General features: G+C 52.1%; 1 protein-coding gene across 2 annotated transcripts in view; it reads right to left on the bottom strand.

The window, feature by feature from the left end:
- gria4a (glutamate receptor, ionotropic, AMPA 4a) overlaps window positions 1–13,521 on the bottom strand; it is a gene marked incomplete at both ends in the record, with an annotated part of 217,307 nt that overhangs the window by 10,618 nt on the left and 193,168 nt on the right. For both annotated transcript variants that reach the window (XM_084444275.1, XM_084444274.1), the window contains 2 exons: window positions 8,327–8,574; window positions 12,590–12,788. In XM_084444275.1, coding sequence (XP_084300401.1) covers window positions 8,327–8,574; window positions 12,590–12,788 — 447 coding nt within the window. The remainder of the gene's footprint in view (window positions 1–8,326; window positions 8,575–12,589; window positions 12,789–13,521) is intronic.

The following is a 13,521-nucleotide window of genomic DNA, read 5'->3' on the forward strand; positions in this document are numbered from 1 at the left end:
CTGCGCTAGCCCAGCGCACGCCGTCGACTCCTGTTCCTCTGCACCTCCCAGGGCGGCAAAAAGAGTAGGCTCACTCGCCAGGGGGTACCGAGTAAGCCGGCTCATCCATCCCCAATCCCGGACCCGTGCCGCCAGGTTCACTGTCACCCTCGCCTGGCAGGGGCACACGCTCTCCGTCCCTGCTCTCATCGACTCCGGTGCTGACGAGAGCTTCGTGGACGTCCAGTTCGCCCACAAAGCGGCGCTCCCTATCTCCCCTCTGGAGAGGCCCCTCTCGGCCTTCGCTCTGGATGGCCATCCCATGGGTCCCATTACTCACCGGACCCTGCCCCTCACCCTCACAGCCTCGGGAAACCACGTGGAGAACATCCGCCCCTTCGTCATCCACTCTCCCGACGCTCCGTTCATCCTAGGAAGGCCCTGGCTGGAGCTCCATACCCCTCATGTCTGCTGGAGCTCGGGGCACATCCTCAGCTGGAGCACCGCCTGCCACGCCCGCTGCCTCCGAGCTGCTCAGACCTCCACTCGGGTTGACCGACCCCGTCCCGCTCCTCCGGACCTCTCCACGGTCCCTTCGATGTACCACGACCTTGGGGAGGCCTTCAGTAAGGAGCGCGCCCGCACACTCCCCCCTCATCGACCCTACGACTGCGCCATCGAGCTCCACCCTGGCGCCCCTCTCCCAGCCAGTCGTCTCTACAACCTCTCCCTCCCGGAGAAAGCAGCCATGGATACCTACATCTCCGAGTGCTTGGCCGAGGGTCTCATCCGACCATCTCGATCCCAGGTGGCAGCGGGGTTCTTCTTCGTCAAGAAGAAGGGAGGAGATCTGAGGCCGTGCATCGACTACAGGCTGCTCAATAACATCACGGTTAAGAATAAATATCCACTCCCCCTCATGAGCTCCAACTTCGAACCCCTCATCGGTGCCACCATCTTCACCAAGTTGGATCTCAGGAACGCTTATCACCTGGTGCGTATCCGTGAGGGGGACGAATGGAAGACCGCCTTCAAGACCTCCCGTGGCCACTACGAGTACCTCGTCATGCCCTTCGGCCTCACCAACGCCCCCGCCGTCTTCCAGGCGCTGATGAACGACGTGCTCAGGGACATGCTGGACGTCTTTGTGGTCCTTTACCTGGACGACATCCTGGTATTCTCCAGGAGCGCTGAGGAGCACGTCCAGCATGTCCGCATGGTCATCCAGCGTCTCCGGGAGAACCGCCTATATATCAAGGCGGAGAAGTGCACTTTTCACTCCTCGTCAGTGGAGTTCCTGGGGCTCATTGTGGAGGGAGGCCTGACGCGACCCGACCCCCGCAAGATCAAGACCGTGGTCGAATGGCCTCAACCCACGACCCGGAGGCAACTTCAGAGCTTCCTTGGCTTCGCCAACTTTTACCGCCGTTTCATACGGGACTACAGCCGGGTAGCAGCTCCCCTCACCCACCTCACCTCATCCCTGCGTCCGTTCGTCTGGACACCGGCTGCCAGCGCTGCCTTCTCCGCGCTCAAGAAGTGCTTCACCACCGCCCCGGTCCTTCTCCATCCTGACCCCTCCAGGCAGTTCGTGGTCGAGGTGGACGCATCGGACACAGGCATCGGTGCTGTTCTGTCCCAGCGGTCAGGGGAGGACCAGAAGTTGCACCCCTGTGCCTTCCTCTCCCGCCGGTTCTCCCCAGCGGAGGTGAATTACGACATCGGGAACAGAGAGTTGTTGGCGGTGGTGGGGGCCTTGGAGGAGTGGCGCCACTGGCTTGAGGGCGCCGAACACACCACCCTCGTCTGGTCAGACCATAAGAACCTGACCTTCATCCGGGCGGCCAAGCGCCTCAACTCCCGCCAGGCGCGGTGGTCCCAGTTCCTCGGGAGGTTTGATTTCACCCTCACCTTCCGGCCCGGCTCCCGCAACGCCAAGGCCGACGCGCTGTCCCGCCTCCACGCGCCCGAGGCGCCCCCCGCGGAGCCTGAGTCCATCCTGCCGGTCTCGCGTGTCATAGGGGTGGTCACAATGAACATCGAGGCAGTGGTGAGGCAGGCCCAACGCGCCCAACCCAGTCCGGCCAACGTTCCTCCTCGCAGGCTCTTCGTGCCTGACTCGGTCCGGTCCCGGGTGCTCCAGTGGGGCCATGCCAGCCGGTTTGCGTGCCATCCCGGGGTTCACCGCACCTTCTCCTTCCTGAGCCGACGGTTCTGGTGGCCCTCCATGAGGTCCGACGTCCGGGAGTTTGTGGTCGCCTGTCCCGTCTGCTCCCGCAGCAAGGCGTCCCACCAGCCCCCGGCTGGCCTCCTGCGTCCTCTCCCGGTCCCCAGCCGTCCCTGGTCCCACATCGCCCTGGACTTCATCACCGGTCTTCCCCCCTCCAGGGGCAACACGGTCATCCTCACCGTGGTGGACCGGTTCTCCAAGGCGGTCCATCTGGTGGCGCTCCCCAAGCTCCCGTCCTCTGCGGAGACAGCTGAACTCCTCGTCCAACATGTCTACCGGCTCCACGGTCTCCCCGGAGACATTGTCTCGGACCGTGGGCCTCAATTCACCTCCCAGGTCTGGAGGGCCTTCTGCAAGGAGATCGGCGCCACCATCAGCCTCTCCTCTGGCTACCACCCGCAGACCAACGGCCAGGCCGAACGGGCCAACCAGAGCCTGGAGTCCGCTCTCCGCTGTGTGTCGGCTCTCCACCCCACCTCCTGGAGCAAGGACCTACCCTGGGTCGAATACTCCCTCAATGCCCTGACCAGCGCTGCCACTGGCAGGTCTCCGTTCGAGTCATCCCTCGGGTACCAGCCCCCGCTGTTCTCTCTCCAGGAGTCGGAGGCCTCCGTCCCCTCCGTCCAGGCCCACCTCAGCCGCTGTCGCCGTGTCTGGAGGGAGGTCCGCAGGGCCCTGCTCCGCTCCAACGAGCGCTCCTGCCGCGGGGCCAACCGCCGCCGCACTCCTGCTCCGGCGTATCGGCCCGGTCAACGTGTCTACCTCTCCACTGCTGATCTTCCGCTCCAGGTCCCCTCCAGGAAGCTGGCTCCGCGCTTCGTTGGGCCCTTCGAGATCGACCGTGTCCTGAACCCGGCTGCGGTACGTCTTAAGCTCCCTGCTTCCATGCGGGTACACCCTGTATTCCATGTGTCCAAGGTCAAACCTGTCTCCTCGAGTCCTCTCATGCCTTCTGCCCCAGCTCCTCCGCCTCCCCAGATGGTCGACGGGCATCCCCAGTGGACGGTTCGGCGGCTGCTGAAGGTGCGCCGCCGGGGTCGGGGGTTCCAATACCTGGCGGATTGGGAGGGGTACGGCCCCGAGGAGTGCAGCTGGATCTCCAGGCAGCTCATTATGGACCCGTCTCTCCTCCGGGACTTCTACCGGGCCCATTCTGACGCCCCCGGTCGGTCGCCAGGTGGCTCCCCTCGGGGGGGGGGTCCTGTTACGGCTCGCATGCCCTCGCCTCCACAACCGCCTCCCTCTCTCCCCTCTGGGCCCGCTGCGCGCTCGGGGCGTCCTACGCGCTCTACCGCACGTCGCATCGGCCCGGGCATACAATGTTCTGACTCGCCGGAGTTTCCCCTCACTGCCGGGCGTTCCCCGTCTCCGGCCAGCTCCGCGGACTCGGCAGTCTCCTCCCTCTCCGATGACGAAGAGTTGGATCCCGACATGCCCAGCACATCGGCCCGTGCGCAAAGACAAGAACGGCGCGCTCGTCTCCGACGATGACGCGGGCGCGGCTCTACTCACCGGTTTCCAATTATCATCACCACACCTGTCCCTCGTTCTGCAATCACCTTCAACCTCTACAAGAACCTGGTCTACACTCCACTCATCGCCAGATCTTACCATAATACTCTTGTGGTAAAGTATAGCCTAGCCTACAATCTCCTTACCCGTATTTTGTAGTGTTTTTTCCCGTTCCCCGTTTGTGATTACTCTCACTCACCCTGCCTCCCCTCCTCATCTCTCCAGTTCCTGCCTGACCCACGTCTGTACGATTACCCCGCTCCTGCCTGACCATCGCCTGTACGACCCCGCTCCTGCCTGACCCACGTCTGTACGATTACCCCGCTCCTGCCTGACCATCGCCTGTACGACCCCGCTCCTGCCTGACCATCGCCTGTACGACAACCCCGCTCCTGCCTGAACATCGCCTGTACGACAACCCCGCTCCTGCCTGACCATCGCCTGTACGACAACCCCGCTCCTGCCTGACCATCGCCTGTACGACAACCCCGCTCCTGCCTGACCATCGCCTGTACGACTACCACGCTCCTGCCTGACCATCGGCTGTACGACTACCACATCCCCCTTTGTGATCTTATTAAATCGCCCCTCCGGGCTTTACCGTTCCTTGCCTCCTCCTTTCCTGTTGCGCCTGGGTCCCAAAACCGAACTCTAACACTAATACTCTACATCTCTCCTTCTAATACTCTACATCTCTCCTTCTAGTACTCTACATCTCTCCTTCTTATACTCTATACCTCTCCTTCTAGTACTCTACAACTCTCTATTACTCTACATCTCTCCTTCTAATACTCTACATCTCTCCTTCTAGTACTCTACATCTCTCCTTCTAACACTCTACATCTCTCCTTCTAGTACTCTACATCTCTCCTTCTAATACTCTACATCTCTCCTTCTAGTACTCTACATCTCTCCTTCTAATACTCTACATCTCTCCTTCTAGTACTCTACATCTCTCCTTCTAATACTCTACATCTCTCCTTCTAGTACTCTACATCTCTCCTTCTAATACTCTACATCTCTCCTTCTAGTACTCTACATCTCTCCTTCTAGTACTCTACAACTCTCTATTACTCTACATCTCTCCTTCTAATACTCTACATATCTCCTAGTACTCTACAACTCTCTATTACTCTACATCTCTCCTTCTAATACTCTATATCTCTCCTTCTAATACTCTACATCTCTCCTTCTAATACTCTACATCTCTCCTTCTAGTACTCTACATCTCTCCTTCTAATACTCTATATCTCTCCTTCTAGTACTCTACATCTCTCCTTCAAATACTCTACATCTCTCCTTCTACTACTCTACATCTCTCCTTCTAACACTCTACATCTCTCCTTCTAGTACTCTACATCTCTCCTTCTAATACTCTACATCTCTCCTTCTAGTACTCTACATCTCTCCTTCGAGTACTCTACAACTCTCTATTACTCTACATCTCTCCTTCTAATACTCTACATCTCTCCTAGTACTCTACAACTCTCTATTACTCTACATCTCTCCTTCTAATACTCTATATCTCTCCTTCTAATACTCTACATCTCTCCTTCTAGTACTCTACATCTCTCCTTCTAATACTCTATATCTCTCCTTCTAGTACTCTACAACTCTCTATTACTCTACATCTCTCCTTCTAATACTCTACATCTATCCTTCTAGTACTCTACAACTCTCTATTACTCTACATCTCTCCTTCTAATACTCTACATCTCTCCTTCTAGTACTCTACAACTCTCTATTACTCTACATCTCTCCTTCTAATACTCTACATCTCTCCTTCTTATACTCTACATCTCTCCTTCTAGTACTCTACATCTGTCCTTCTAATACTCTACATATCTCCTTCTATTACTCTACATCTCTCCTTCTAATACTCTACATCTTTCCTTCTAAAACTCTATATCTCTCCTTCTAATACTCTACATCTTTCCTTCTAATACTCCACACCTCTCCTTCTAATACTCTACATCTCTCCTTCCCTAAACTGTTTTCTACCATTTTTCAATTCTAGTAACTCTCTTCTAGCCTCATCTCTCTCTTTCTTTCCCTGTTTCTCTCTGAGATATCTGGAAATCAGTCAGTCTCATCTCATCCAAACAATAAGCCTGCTGCTGCCTCATTGCTTTACTTCCCCTGTGACTGTGTGTGCGCTCGCGCGTGGCGTGTGTGTGACTGTCTATTCGTGTGTGTGCGCCTGTGACTGTGTGTCTATGCGTGTGTGTGTGTGTGTGTACTCTGCACTGGTGAATTTAACTCAGCACCAGTCCTCTCTCTGTAAAGATTCATCCAGCACACAGTGTTTAGACAGCTGCAACAGTGTTATTGTTTGTCTGGCTGAAGACAGTCCAGCTTGAGAAGTTTCTAGAAGAAAAGTTCAATTCCCTTGTTTTGTGTAGAGAGGTTGTAGAGAGGCTAGAGAGAGAGGCTGCATGTTCCGGCCATTCACAGCCACACGACCACCGCCTTAGAGAAAGAGAGAGAGTTTTGTCCAGGGCGACCGCAAGCCATGAAAGATCTCTTCAGCATAAGAGGGGTGTGGGAAATCAACAATAATATGACATATCTCCCATATTTGTCTAATAACTATGTTGTAATATATCATTATCAACTCAGTTATGTCCATGGCGCTACTTTTTCTAATTATAATCATCTTCATCATCATGTCAGATTAGCCGTGGACAGGGGCGGCCTCGCCTGACGTGCGCGCTCCTGGCCACGTGCACCCCCCTGGCGGATCAGCCAGTGAGAAGGAGAAGCCAGAGACAGGGTTAGGGTTATGGTCTCAGGAGTGCCGATGGGGCCAGGGGAGAGCAATCGCCCACTGTCGCTCACTTTTCATATGGGAAGCAGAAAACCTTCACCTGTATAACCGGTCAAGGAGCTACGTGGAAGGGGGATGTTTTTGTGGGGTGCACAAGAGGAGGAAGTTATAGAGCAGGAAGTGGGTCTGTTGAAAATGATTCTCTGCCAGGATTTATGCAATATAGGATAGGAAGACAGAGAGAAACACAGTTCACTCTCTCTCACAAACTCTCTCACACTCTCTCTCTCTCTCTCACACTCTCTCTCACACACTCTCTCTCTCAGTCTCTCTCACACTCTCTCACTCTCTCTCTCAGTCTCTCACACACTCTCTCACTCACTCTCACACACTCTCTCACACTCTCTCTCTCACACACTCTCTCACACTCTCTCTCTCACACACTCTCTCTCTCTCTGTCTCCCTCACACACTCTCACAGTCTCTCTCTCTCTCTCTCACACACTCTCTGTCTCTCTCTCTCACACACTCACACTCTCTCATACTCTCTCTCTCACACTCTCTCTCTCTGTCTCCCTCACACACACTCTCAGTCTCTCTCTCTCTCACACACACTCTCTGTCTCTCTCTCTCACACTCTCACACTCTCATACTCTCTCTCTCACTCTCTCTCGCTCTCTCACACTCTCTCACACACTCTCTCTCTCACACACTCTCTCTCACACACACTTTCTCTCTCACACTCTCTTCTCCCATTCACACTCTTACGTATTGTGTTCTCAATCTGAAACTCTTTGACTTTGGGCGTTCTTTTTTGCATCCAATTAATGTTTCTTAAATGTTGACCTCATCAGAAAGATCTGATCGGTATTTCAGAGTATTGTCAGTTGATCCGCTTATAATTTGATTGACTTTATCTATTTTAGGGTTTAATGGAACAACTTACTTTCTGTCCTCCCCCCCTTTGGCCATGCCCCTCTACTTCCAGCTGCCTACTTTCTGTTTCCTGTGTGTCTATAAATTCCCCCCTCGAGGCTCTGGTAGTCATAGCAATGTCTTGGCGTTCCGCCCCTTGCCACGGTGCGATGTCGATCTCATCATTCAACATCAGACTTGGTGCACAACAAGCTAGCATCATCATCATCATCATCATCATAATCATAAGGGTCATTATCATGGTAATCAGTGTGTCTGTGAGAATGAGGGGTGAGAGGAGGAGACAGCCAGAGGGATGAACAGAGTTACCTGCTGGGTGGCCCTGTGAAGAGAGAGAGCGACAGACAGAGAGACTGGGCAACCAAAGCAAGAGCCAGGGAGCGAGCAGCTTCCACACAGACACGCAGGAATGAAGGGACAGACAAAGAAGGATAGAATGAGAGAGGGAGAAGAGAGAGGAAAGTGAGATGGAGAGAGACAAAAAGAGAAGAGAAAAGGAAAGAGGGAATGTGACCTGACAAAACACACGCACGCACACACAAACACACACACGCATGCACGCACACAGGCATACACACACAAGTGCATACACACACACACGCACACAAGTGCATACACACACACACACGCACACACACACAGATGCACGCACACAGGCACACATGCGTACACACACACACCCACACACAAGCCGCACACACACATGCACACACACACACACACACACACACACACACACACACACACACACACACACACACACACACACACACACACACACACACACACACACAGCCATCTTTAATGAGGTAGTCCACAGCAGGGCACACCAGGGTAGGTGGAATACTATAACAACAGCTGAGCATGGTGGTACTGCGTCCATTGTTACACTACTCCACCCACCTTAGCTGAGAGCCCTTGGGGGTGGCGATGCCGTAGCCCTTGGAGTCCAGGTTCCCGCCGACCTTCATGGTGTCGCAGGGCTTCCTCTGCTCCGTGTACTCGTTCATGGTGGACTCCAGCAAGAAGGCGTACTTCCCCTTGGACTTGCGCACGCGCGCCACGCCCTCAGCCGTGGTCTTGGTGAAGACGGTGGGCTCGGCCGACTTCATGTAGGACCACATCTTCTCATACACGGCGATCTTGGATCTCTGGAGGTCAGGGGTCGTTGGAAAAAGAAAGAGGGGGGGGGTTAGAGTTTAATAGTGAGAAAGAGCAAGATCTTGTGTGTGTGTGTGTGTGTGTCTACCTGTTTGTCTGATAACCTGCCTGTCTTTCTGCCTGTCTTTCTGTCTGCAGGCCTGTCTTTCTGCTTGTCTTTCTGTCTGCCTGCCTGTCTTTCTGTCTGCCCGTCTTTCTCTCTGTCTTTCTGCCTGTCTTTCTGTCTGCCTGCCTGTCTTTCTGTCTGCCTGTCTTTCTCTCTGTCTTTCTGCCTGCAGGCCTGTCTTTCTGTCTGCCTGTCTTTCTCTCTGTCTTTCTGCCTGCAGGCCTGTCTTTCTGTCTGCGTAGGGATAGTGAGAGGGGGGAATAAAAGGCTGTATGTCTGGACAGAGACAGACGCTCCTCTGTTCTTCATTCTGAGAGGAACTGCTCCAAAGAGAACTATACTGACCTGCTCCATAGAGAACTATACTGACCTGCTCCATAGAGAACTATACTGACCTGCTCCGTAGAGAACTATACTGACTTGCTCCATAGAGAACTATACTGACCTGCTCCATAGAGAACTATACTGACCTGCTCCATAGAGAACTATACTGGAGGATTTGTTAAGGTTAATAAATCCTTTATTATGCATTAGCAGTATGTTTCACGCAGCTCCCCCATCTGGAATGATCACTACATGTGGTCAAGGTTGATACAATGTGAATAAAACATTACATACTAAAGCAATGTTTGAGTGGTGAAACACAAAAACACACAAAGACAGCTCTTTTGGGGGATCTGTGTGAAACATACTGCTAATAAGTGCATACTAAAGGATTTATTAACCTTAATAATGCATTGTCTCGCTTTAGATCCCCTACTACAAAATTGCATAATAAGTGCATAATTAACTGCTAATAACGGCATAATAAGTGCATAATAGCAGTCTATAAACAGTTAACAAGCTTCTTATAAGTGCTTATAAATGTCTTATCTAACAATAAACGTGTTTATTATGCTATTATTAAACACTTGTATAGTCTTATTAACACATAATAATGTCTTATAAGCATGTTATAAGGATTTATAAGGTCCTTATTACCTATTAACTAACGCTTATAATCTATCAATAAGCGTGTTTATTATGCTATTATTAAACATTAATATAGTCTTATTTACGCATAATAATGTCTTATAAGCATGTTATAAGGATTTATAAGGTCCATATTACCTATTAACTAATGCTTACAATCTATCAATAAGCGTGTTTATTATGCTATTATTAAACATTAATATAGTCTTATTAACACATAATAATGTATTATAAGCATCTTATAAGAACTTATAAGGTCCTTATTACCTATTAATTAATGCTTATTACGGATGGTTACTATAAAGCGCTTCCGTAGAGACTACCCGATATGGAAGACTGTGTCTCACTGGAGTCGCTCCAAGCGAACGGCAGCAATTAAATCTGTCCATCTAAAAAGGTTGTGATACATACAGCTTGACCTTGGGACGCTGAACTGTTTGTATGTGTGTGTGTGTGAGTGTGTATGTGTGTGTGAGTGTGTGTTCGAACGTGGAATGACGGTACTGAAGAATGAAAATAACTATAATTCTCCAGAAGCGTCTTGTTATTCCTTCACTATGTTCCTCCTCTCAGTGATAAAGGTATTTCGCCTCCTCACAAGGGATGAGCTTAGCCTCAGCCTTGGTCAATGAACCACTGCCTGGGGGAGATGGATGTGTGTGTGTGTGTGTGTGTGTGTGTGTGTGTGTGTGTGTGTGTGTGTGTGTGTGTGTGTGTGGATGGGGGACACTGGGGCGTGACGGACACCTATCTCATAATAATGTCAGTCATGTCTGACCGGACCAATAGACCACTCTTCTTCTCCCTCCCTCTTTCCCTCTTCCAGTCTTCCCCCCTCCTCCTTCAGTCCCTCCTCCTCCAGTCCTTCCTCCTCCTCCTCCTCCAGTCCTCCCCCCTCCTCCTCCAGTCCCTCCTCCTCCTCCAGTCCCTCCTCCTCCTCCAGTCCTCCCCCCTCCTCCTCCAGTCCCTCCTCCTCCTCCAGTCCTCCCCCCTCCTCCTCCAGTCCTCCCCCCTCCTCCTTCAGTCCCTCCTCCTCCAGTCCCTCCTCCTCCTCCTCCAGTCCCTCCTCCTCCTCCAGTCCTCCCCCCTCCTCCTTCAGTCCCTCCTCCTCCAGTCCCTCCTCCTCCTCCAGTCCTCCCTCCTCCTTCTCCAGTCCTTCCCCCTCCTCCTCCAGTCCTCCCCACTCCTCCTTCAGTCCCTCCTCCTCCTCCAGTCCTCCCCCCTCCTCCTCCAGTCCCTCCTCCTCCTCCAGTCCCCCCTCCTCCTCCTCCAGTCCTCCCTCCTCCTCCTCCAGTCCCCCCTCCTCCTCCTCTAGTCCCTCCTCCTCCTCCAGTCCCCACTACTCCTCCAGTCCTCCCTCCTCCTCCTCCAGTCCCTCCTCCTCCTCCAGTCCCCCCTCCTCCTCCAGTCCTCCCTCCTCCTCCTCCAGTCCCCCCTCCTCCTCCAGTCCTCCCTCCTCCTCTAGTCCCTCCTCCTCCTCCAGTCCTCCCTCCTCCTCCAGTCCTCCCTCCTCCTCTAGTCCCTCCTCCTCCTCCAGTCCTCCCTCCTCCTCCAGTCCTCCCTCCTCCTCTAGTCCCTCCTCCTCCTCCAGTCCCTCCTCCTTCTCCAGTCGTCCCCCCTCCTCCTCCTTCAGTCTCTCCTCCTCCAGTCCCCCCTCCTCCTCCTCCTGTCCCTCCTCCTCCTCTAGTCCTCCCTCCTTCTCAGCAGAGATCAGGCTGTTTGAATTCACCTCTAGGCTTTAAGATTCTCCCCCGAAAAATAAGATGGAACAAAGCCTGAGATTTAGGACCCTTTCACACCTACGTTGTTTAGTCCAGACTTTCAGACTTTCCAGTTTGATCTGAACCAAATTGACAGGTGTGAAACCTCCTGGACCACGGTGAGCGGATCAAAGACTCGGTCTTTGGTCCGACCTCAAGAGGTGGTCTCGGCTCGACCCAAGGTTCGCTGCTGCCTAATGTGAAATCAAAGGTTCTCACTTTCGGATCAATTATAGGAAGTGACGCAGAAAATAAGCAAAAAGGAGGAAAAAACTAAAAACAATCGGTGTCAAGTATAGGGAGACGCACCCCCATGCAAGTGATGACGACATAATGTAGGTCTGCCACCCAAAATCCTTTGGTCCGCTGGTGTGAAAGTGAATGTTATGAAACTAATCAATAAAAAATAACAAATGTGAAATCGCCAAATGGGATTCTGGTTGGACCTTTAGGTGTGAAAGTGCCCTTAGATTTAGGCCTGATTCATACTCTACGCAAGCTACTCTGACGCGTCTGTGAACGCGGGCTCTACGCTAGTATTTTGGTACTCTGAGCGCGCGGGGTTGCTGCCTTTCGACAGCGCCCCTATCGGTTCGTGTGAAATAGCACTTGCGCTCGCGTAAAGTTACAATCTTGGGCATGACACACGTTTCTACACAAGGACGCGTCAACGTCACCTTGCGTAGCCTTGCGTAGCTCGCGCTAGCGTAGCTTGCCTAGAGTATGAATGGACCCTTAGAGATATACACACACACACACACACACACATGCCAAACGTACTGTATACACACACACACACATACACACACAATTACTGGTGTTGAGTCCTTCTCAGCTGTGGAGAGTAAATTGCTTCTTCACCCTCCACAGACTCCAGCCGGCTTGTTATGGTGATGATGTGAGAACCAGTCACAGACGCAGAAACTGTCTGCTACACACACACACACACACACACACACACACACACACACACACACACACACACACACACACACACACACACACACACACACAGGTGTGCACACATACACACGGGTTGGGCTGAGCTCATGTGTGCAGACATACTGTGTGTGTGTCTGTGCATGTGAGATAGAGAGAGAGAGCCGGTGTGTGTGTGTGTGTTTGTGTGTGTGTGCCTGTGTGTGTGTGTGTGAGCGTAGCCCTCACCCTGAAGAACTCCTTGGTGGATCCGGAGTCCAGGGTCCCGTAGGCGATCTCCGTCTGCTTGGCCAGGTCTTCGGCGCTCTCGATGGGAGACACCATCCTCTCCACCGTCAGGAAGGCCGCCAGGTTGGCCGTGTAGGACGAGATGATGATGAGGGTGAAGAACCACCAAACACCCCCCACGATGCGCCCCGACAGAGACCTGGAAAGGGGCGCGCATGTTTGTGTGTGAGTGAGAGAGAGAGAGAGAAAGAAAGAGTGAGAGAGAGATTTACTATTTAAATACATTAGTTATTCACTCACTTCACCTATTTGTATTTATATTTATACTTAACACATCTAACATTTTTATGATTTTGGTGATGTTTGCTTTGCCAATGTTTCCCATGCCAATTAGGCCCTTTGAATTGAATTGAGAGAGTGAGACAGAGAGAGAGAGAGACCGAAAGAGTCAGAGAAACAGAGAGACAAAGAGAGAGGACAAAACACAGACAGAAGGAAGACGGATAATTGTATTACTAACTGAAAACAATATAAGCGGTATAGTGAACATAAACTGTCAAGCTTTATTGGCATGGCCATGAGAACAACAACCCTGCTAAAGCTATTAATGTTCTGCTTCCAGTTCAGCTCCACTGACACACAAAGGTCACTGATTTAAATGAGTTCACTTTTCCATCATTCAGCACTCATTCTCTACCTCCATTCCTCTAGCCATTCTGAGGGAAGTTCGGGGAGAAAGGTGCATCCTGTGTGCTCTTGTTTTCTATTGAACTAGCCAAGCTGGCAGATGGAAAGATAGACTCTTAGAAAGAGAGGTAAAGATGAAAAAGGATAGAATTGCTTTGATTTCTCCTCGGAGTGAAGCAGGCAAGCGCCGGGGGTCTGTCATCGGAGAACAACAAGGAGACAACCACTGCTTTCCAATCAGCCCA

This window comes from Borostomias antarcticus (assembly GCF_949987555.1).
Source record: "Borostomias antarcticus genome assembly, chromosome: 1".
Lineage (NCBI taxonomy): Eukaryota > Metazoa > Chordata > Actinopteri > Stomiiformes > Stomiidae > Borostomias > Borostomias antarcticus.